Here is an 8,292-nt window from a genome sequence, read left to right as displayed (position 1 = left end):
TCCTACATACATACGTACACGCAATCGTGGCAGTTCCCTTGGTTGAAGTGACAGGTAATTTGGCCAAGTGGCTTAGACATGTGGCATATTGTGCGTTCGGGGATCCTATCATGTATGCTGTGCTTACCTAGGCAAACATTTTCGTTTAGAAACGATGACTGCGTTTCTAGTCATTGATCAATAAATACGCAGCAATGTGGTATTTTTCTCATTCAACAAACCACCAATGGTCGAACGAATCTCTCAAGAAATATCCATTATTGGATATCTGTAGAAACCGGAAACTCTGTTTCATCGAGACTTGTTCCGGACTGGCGTAGAAGAAAATTAGTTAATTGGATGAAAATTTACGGCAGTTGTGACGTCACGAGACTTAATGCGGAGGGGGAGATGTGACGACGATGGGGCAAGTCAGTGGGACCGACGACGTCGACGACAGAGTGGGGTTAAGGGACACGAAGAGTGGGGAGATGTGGAACTCAGGGGGAAGGCGGCCCAGACGAGACGAGACGAGACGAGGTCAGTTCAGTCGTGCCAAATCGGCAGAGACCGAAATAGGGGGAAGGGAAGATTCTCTTAAATGACGAAGAGGGAACGAAAAGGAGAATTCCCACGCGCGGGAAATTTCTGCGCATGCGCGCTTGTCTCTCGCCACCTAGCGGACAATGCAAATCGACAAGCTATCATTTGTACTTTTCCAAGAAAATCTGGCAAATTATGCCTTTCTTCCCTATATCAACCAAATTGTACGTTTCAACTCGTGCGTATTGAGTCTTTCTGTATTCTTTCTTCTCTCGAGCGACGACGTTGAAAAGGAGAAGACTCTTTGTGGTTTTGTCGCAATTGCGAGCAATTTGGCATCAGCGACGCCACCGTCCAAAATATAGTAATGCAATGCGACTAACAGATTTTTCAACGTCGAATAATCGCGATGCTGGTGCTTTCCCTTCCTCGTATCTTTCTCTTTCTCTCTTCGTGCTTTATTTCAGTCTCCTCGCGTATCCCGAGCTAAATTCGGCACTTTTTTGTCTCGACTGAGTTAGAATGTAAACGAGAATGAGAATGGATGAAATGAATTGTCGAAGAGAACGATGATAAGTTTTTGACCTTTGCGACAGTACTCGTTAACCATGAGACTGTAGAATCTCGCGTCTATTATGCTGAAAATATTCTTTCTGGAAGTCCATTTGCAAGATAATGTAAACAAACGCGTGTAACCTTAAACCTCTTGTTTCGCCGAACTCACAAATCTATTTTGATTCTTTTGTCAGAAGTCTCTTTGTTTATCGAGGGAAGTAAGAACTTTGCTTTATGTTTCAGGGTAAAAACAAATTTTGCCCCGTACGTGAGCGAGGAGAGTCATCGCGATGGTTTCCCCCGAGTTACCCGAAGTGGTTGCCACGTGGAGGACAAAGGCACAATTAAAAGGCCTCGCATGGCTGCAGGTTTGCTCCGCATTTCGCCCCAATCACGCGACATTCAAACGGCAAGTTCACCTTCGACTACTTCCTGCCATCCACTTTCACTTGCTTCACCCAAACGCCACTTTTGCGTTTTGTGGGCTCTTCGCTGGAAGAAAAAAAGGTTTAAAAAAGCCCACTACGAGGCAGCTCCTCCACCTCCCACCCTCTCGATTACTTTATCCTCCTCGTCAGTAGCCACTTTATTACAACTGCGGGAATCAAAGTAGAAGGAAGATTTCAGCGAGGCTGCGTGTTCGGGGTTCGTAAATCGATCCCGAGCAGGAAGAGAAAAGTGAGGAGAGAAAGGTAGGAAGGAAGGAAGACGCGGACGTGTGGAGAATTAACAAAGAAACGAGACGGATCGTTGTGATAACAATTGAAATTGGCGAAACTGGACGGACAGACGGTAGACTGGCAATCATGTTTGAAGAATTGATGCAAAGAAATTAATAATATTTCGCGGAAACCTGTGCTACATTTTTTGGTTTAAGTTGGTGGAGAAAGAATTGGATGATGCGGCGTCCAGTGAGTTTATTTTATAATTTGAATTTGACATACAGACTATAATAGAATTATCAAAAAGGTTCTATGGAAATATGGCTAGAGGATGACATTAAATTATATATACTTTTGGAGAAACTGTTGATAAATGAAATGGATTTGAAGAGAGGGTAAAAGCGTAACGAGTTGCGAAACAATTTGTTCAGTTGACTGTTGAGGCGATGAAGACGTTGATGGTGGACGACGGCGAGACACAGGACATCTACGCTACATTCAATCTTAAACGTCTCTTATCTTTTTCAATCGTTCGTCACTTCCCCTTTCTCAGACATTTCCTACCCCTACCCCTACTCACACATTCTATATATAATCTCTCATTTCTTTCCCAGCCCCCCAATTAAGATAAACTTAGGATATTCGTAATTTCTCATACGCTATTAGCTTTTACCGTTGGTTAAAATTAACCGAGACGATAATTATCGTGCTGTTATTCTATTTCCATTAGTGTTTTCCTTTGGGCGATAATGCGCGATAAGAAACAATAAGCGTCTGCCAGTGTTTATGCTACAGCGGAGAGAAGCGAACCCGATAGCAAACACGCGCGAACAAAAAATACTTGTAGAAGAAAAGAACGGTCGTTTATACTCTACATCGTTCTAACGAATTTTAAAGTCTAGTTGACGTATTCTTCGAGTGGAATGTTTACCAACAGGATTCAAATTTCTCCTTCTGATGTCTCTCATTTCAAACTTTGATGGTACATTGAATTTCAAAACAAAACTGATACAGAAAATATTCTTCAAACTACAGCTTTAACAATATTCTAGGAACTTAAACTAAAGCCTCGATAAATATGTTTATAAATCTCAATATGGAACAAACGATTCTTAGCGAGGAATTTTTCTTGAGTCATCATCGAACGGCCGCCATTTTGAAAGGTTTTGGAAACAAAGAAGTTCTTGTCATCTCGGCTTGTCTGGAATACAGTGGAAATCATAAAATTTAAAAAATCGGTTCATGTTATTGTTAGATCTTATTGAGAAAATCATGCTTCGTGCCGCTTCTACCATAAAAAGATTTTCCGTGACGCCATATGCTGTTCGTTTGTTCTTTGGAGCCATTATGCAAAATGGATGGACACTCGGACAGTGACCGGTTTAACTCTTTGTATTTCAGTCTCGATTCTATTTTTCGTAGAATCACTAGAATGCGACGACGAATTGCTAAAGAAGAGTTGCGTAATTATCCGACAAACGACCTCAACACGCGTGTCCTGTCGTCATGGACAATCCGACATGGACTCTATATCTGTTGACAATGCAGAAAATTCGAAAATAATCGTTCAATAAACACCATTTCGCGGTGTCCTGAACAATCTACAGCCAAATAATTTAGTTAGATCAGTCCATATATTCCTCGAACTTGAATTTGGAGCTTAATTTATGTCAACAAATCCTGTTTAATAAATTTAAATTATCCGGGTCGTATTCGATGTCTGTATTGCGCAAAAAGTACGAGAAAACTAGAGGAAATTTCAGGAAAGAGCCTTGACGTGGAATAAACATTTCTGACGCTTTGTTAACATTTGCGAGAATTTCACGTAGTTATGGATAGTGATTGTGGGAGGATGGGGGCACAAAGGATTTCGCGGATGGCGATACATCGAGGAGGAATTCCCAATGAGACAGACGAACGGACTGAGGGGTATGGAACGTCGTCGTCTGGCCAGATTGGAATGGGCGGGGGGAGAGGGAGAAAGATGGAAAATGATGAAGAGGGAGAGAGAGAGAGAGAGAGAGGTGGAAAAAAGGAAAAAAAGCAGCGATTCGCTTGGGCGCTTCTTGGCACGGAGAGCTTCCGGTTGAATTCGGCCAGGTCCGATCGGCTTCGTGTTTGTTCGCCGATGATCGGAAAGTGCCGACGACCGAAAGGTTAGATAGCGCCACCAGGCAGAAGCAGAAGATGGCAGAGTAGACGGTGAGGAGAGGCCGGGGCGGGAGCTTCCACGGTTTTGCGTGCCGTGCAACGGCCAATCGGCCAGTTCGTCGCCGGCTGCTCGTGAAAGAGGTATTTCCCCGCTGCTGTGCGATATCCTCTCGGTCTGCCTCTCTTCTCCCCTCATTCAAATTCCCCCTCCCCCTCATTTTTTCCTTACACGTAACCCTTTAACTGTCTTTGCTTCCTACTGAAACCTCCATTTTTGCCATTATAACCTTTATCAATTTACGGTTTTTTGGTACCCACGATTACGTAAAGCTTCCATTCGAAAACTGTGCAAAAATCTCACGAATCGGCCCTCTTCCGCGAAATTGACCTCCCCCCCCCCTGGCATTCTCGCGTTCTTATCTATTTCTCTGCGTTTCTCCCGTCGTCAGACCGACGTGCTCTTCGGCAAAGGGGAAGAAGACGAGTTCACGAAATGGAAAAGGAGAAGAGAGAATAAGAAAGTAAAAAAAAAAGAATAAGAGTGTAACGGCGGATCCGGTAGGATTGGCTGTGCCACGTAAATGGCGCGGCCTCAGCAAATTGCGACGGTTACGAGTGCTTGGTGACGTGTTAAAGCGTTACTGTTCACTTTTTGACGAGGATAGAAACGAAACTTCTCTCTCCCATTCCTATCTTTTTTGCCGAATTTCGCGTGTCAAAATTCGAGGACCTGACGATTTGCGCGCAGACCAAATTCTCGTCGCTTTGTACAAATATTCGCAAATACCGAGAACCGTTGAGTGAGTAGGGAAAGAGTTCCAATCGAGAGACAAGAAGATGAAAAGCGAGGGGAAGAGGAGTGCGATACGATTGACCGGACCTAAAGAGGGACGAAACCACGCGACTCGCCGCTTTACCTGCAAAAATCTGATGGATCATCGTGGATTTTTGTTGAGTATATTTCGCAAGTGTTTCGTCAGTTTGGTGCACCATTAGACGGGAAAAAGAAGATACATTTAAAGCTGGCTAAAATCAGCCTGTATCCCAAACTCTTATTGGCTAAATGATCTAACCTCAATTTAGCATGGACTGGAAAATTCTAACACGTGCAACTTCACACAGGTAACTAAATATGTCTATTTCAATCCTTTTGTCTCTATTTCAGACTAGTGTCAGTTAAAAAAAAGTAGAAGAGTGGTAGACCAGAAAATTTTTTTATGCATAAATTTGAAAAAGCGCGAGATAGATAATAATCGGGTTTTATATGGTGAAATTACGAACAATCGGTTTTTGAAGAAGCGTTCGACACGCTGATGTCTGTCTCCTTCTATATATTAAACGGCACTTCCTAGTCAATCGAGTCGACCAATAAAGAAGCCCGATGATTGATGATCCGCGACACCGTTACTTTTTTTTCTATCTCAACCGAGAGAGTCCGGTTAGGATGATGTTGCGCATTGCTCCGACTCTAGCAAGCTTTTCTTGCGGAATTCACAGACGTTCGCCGTGCGCCTTCTCTCCATCAAACGTATTGCCCCTTTACGAATGTATTAGGCGTAGGCAGTGCAGACTGCAGACTGTAAATGTCAGAAGGAAACAGCAGCTGTGCTAAATACCGCTAAATATTAACTCCATGCTAAGTTACTCTATACGCCCTTCCAATTCTCCTTCCCCTTCCCTTGTCTCTTATCCCCAGCTCCATAAAACTATATAATAGTCAGTTTTATGTTTATTAAAGTCTCTTATAATTAGCCATAACCGTCAATTTTATTTCCTGCTGCTTATTACTAAGTATTTCTCTATCGAGGAAGGCGTAGTTTCGACTTTGACCTTTGATTCTCGCACGTCGATTTGTACGTGCTACATTTGGCTATTTTTGTACTAAATCCGTCTGTTTTCCCAGAATTCGCCAGTGCTTTTGCCATATTGATAAATACGAAATATTTCAGTTAACAGAAGGAACACCGAATTCTAGTGAACAATAAAGCGCGATATTCCAAAGAAAGAAAAGTAAATAAGTTTACCCTTTTCATCCGTGTTTGAATGTAAGCTACTTGGTAACCAATTTGTCACTATACAAATCTGTTTCTAAGAAAGTAAAATAAATATCATAGGGTGCTCTTATCGAAACAATCAGACGAATTTCAGCCAACGAAAATGGCGCTTTTGTAGGAACTGAATTCATCGAAAGTTTACGTTCGACTGGTTATCGACTTACAAATGGAAAAATATAGATTTATCGGGACAGAACTCGCAAATTCCGTCAGGGCGTATTTGTTCTTGAAAGTGACGATTTCCAGACGACGATGAGCTAGAGGATCGCGTTACGAATTCCGGATGTACAGACATTGCGCGCGTGACTCAGACCGCTATCAAGCTGACACCTTTATAAGAGAGAACTACTCTTACAACTCCCCTATAAGCGCAAACTTTAACCTACGCAAATTCCTAAACGTTTCGCTCGAGACATTCGCTAATCTTTCCATTCTCACCGTCCATTTTCACCGAGTCGAGGCACGCGCAGTAAAAAGGATCGATTTGCACTCGTGGTGCTTTGCCTCTTGATCGATTTCTCCATCTTTCTCGATCATTCAGACCTCATCGAAACATCCACAGACATTAAACAACGAGCGAAACCTTTGGAAATTTTGTCGAAGCGTCTTGCTGACCTTGGACAGAATACACTGATCTTCCCTTCACGGGTTAAACAAGGGTTAAACGAGCCGTGAAGGAATCTCTTAATTTACTCCCAAGTGACAATTTCGATGGCTCTTGCTTGAATCTCCGGATTTCTCTGTCGAGTCAACCATTTAACGACAAGTTAGTAGGTGCTAACGGCTTTCGACACGAAGAAGCCGATTATTCGCAACGTAATCGACTCTTCTATACATACATATGTATTTCCAGATATCCATCTTAATCCCCTTATCTTCGCATATTTGATTCGCACAAATTGTTCGATGTTGGACAGAAACGAGAGTAAAAGATTTTCCAGCGAGATAGAGGTTAGGTGGGAGCTCGCCGTTCAGTCGCTGGTGCGCGGTGTACGGTTAGGTTAGGTAGGCGTAAGGAAGGTTAGAACCCGGTGAGGCCGGCCGGCCGGCCGGCGTTTCTACCGGCACGAGCATGAGCAGAAAATTCTGGGATATTTATAGATGGACGGCGGTCAGTAGACAAGGCATGGGAGGGGGGGGGGGGGGTCGACGGTCATTGGTTAGAAGAGGCTAAGAGAAGCGATGAATAAGGGCGATGGGCAGGAAGGGCAAACAGGGCACCGGTTGATCACGAGCGCTGGCGCAGCTGCTCGCACGCATTTTGCACATGCATTTGCAGCGCGTGCGCTTTGCGCTGTGGTGTCAACGCCTTCCCCTCCCCCTCCCTCCTCCTCTCTATCCTTCTATCTCCTTCTACATTGCTTGCTTTTGCCTGTGCCTTCTGGCTGGCTCGCCGACGCCGGTTTTATTTAATCACGTTGCTCTCTCTGGCCAGCAGGCCTGTTGCTAAGCGCTTACCCCCCATCTGTCCCCTGCACCCCCCTCCGAACCCCGCCCCTGTCTGACTTCCCCCACCACCCTAAGCCAGCACTAGTACCATTTCGCACTCGCTCTTCTTTCCAAAGCCTTCCTTCTTTATCTTCTGCTTCTACTTTTTCCACATTTTCTTGTACCTTTTTCTACTTCTTTTCCCGACACCTCTTCCCCCTCCCTTCATTTTTCCCTCCTTGAAATCCACCTATCCGCGCGCTACAACTTTTTGTCCAAAATCGAGTCTCGGCCGGTTTCCACTCGCAGTTACTCGCGTGTCAAAGGTCGAATTGAAAGTCGCTTACGTCTTTTGTTGCAATTACAAGCTAACTGACTCTATCATCCGTGTCTCGCATTGTCATTATTAACTGATTCTTGCACTTCGCTAAACATTAAGGTGCGACATACTTAATTTATTTTCAGACTTTTTATATTTTATTCTCTCTCTCTCTCTCTCTCTACGATTGATATTACACTCGGCTTTACATTATTCATCGGTCGAATTTTTTGTCCCGTTAGAAATTCCAGGGCCACCAGGGCGTTGAAAAGTGCGCGTGTGTCTACGCTGGCGAAACTATTTCGAGATAAAGCGTACACCGTGGCAGATGATATGTGCTCGCGCGCAGTTCAAATGACGAAGAGCGAGAGAGAGAGAGAGAGAATGGAGAAAAGCAAGAAGGTCTCTGGCAATATTCGCTAAATCGTTATCGTCGAGGTGCAGTCTCCAGGATCAGCCACAGTTATCACGCGTCATAAATACACGCTCGTCCATTTCCAGGAGCAGGCGGTGTTTTGGTGGGGGGTAGTACAGGGCGTTCCTATCTCACAACCACATTTAACACACAAGCGAGCTTTTCTTTCTCCTTCTCTCTCTTTCT

General features: G+C 44.1%; 1 protein-coding gene across 1 annotated transcript; it reads left to right on the top strand.

Moving 5' to 3' along the window:
* Window positions 1–564: 564 nt before the first annotated feature.
* LOC136780075 (uncharacterized) lies at window positions 565–2,058 on the top strand. The gene is made up of 2 exons (XM_066738151.1): window positions 565–746; window positions 1,321–2,058. The coding sequence occupies exons 1-2, from the start codon at window positions 634–636 to the stop codon at window positions 1,688–1,690; spliced, it is 483 nt and encodes a 160-aa protein (XP_066594248.1). The 5' UTR covers window positions 565–633; the 3' UTR covers window positions 1,691–2,058.
* Window positions 2,059–8,292: the final 6,234 nt, after the last annotated feature.

This window comes from Prorops nasuta, unplaced genomic scaffold (assembly GCF_024137725.1).
Source record: "Prorops nasuta isolate Cenicafe-Biocafe unplaced genomic scaffold, Cenicafe_Pnas_1.2 PNAS00018, whole genome shotgun sequence".
Classification (NCBI taxonomy): Eukaryota; Metazoa; Arthropoda; class Insecta; order Hymenoptera; family Bethylidae; genus Prorops; species Prorops nasuta.
Note: the sequence above shows the minus strand (reverse complement) of the source record. Positions and strands in the feature narration are given on the sequence as shown.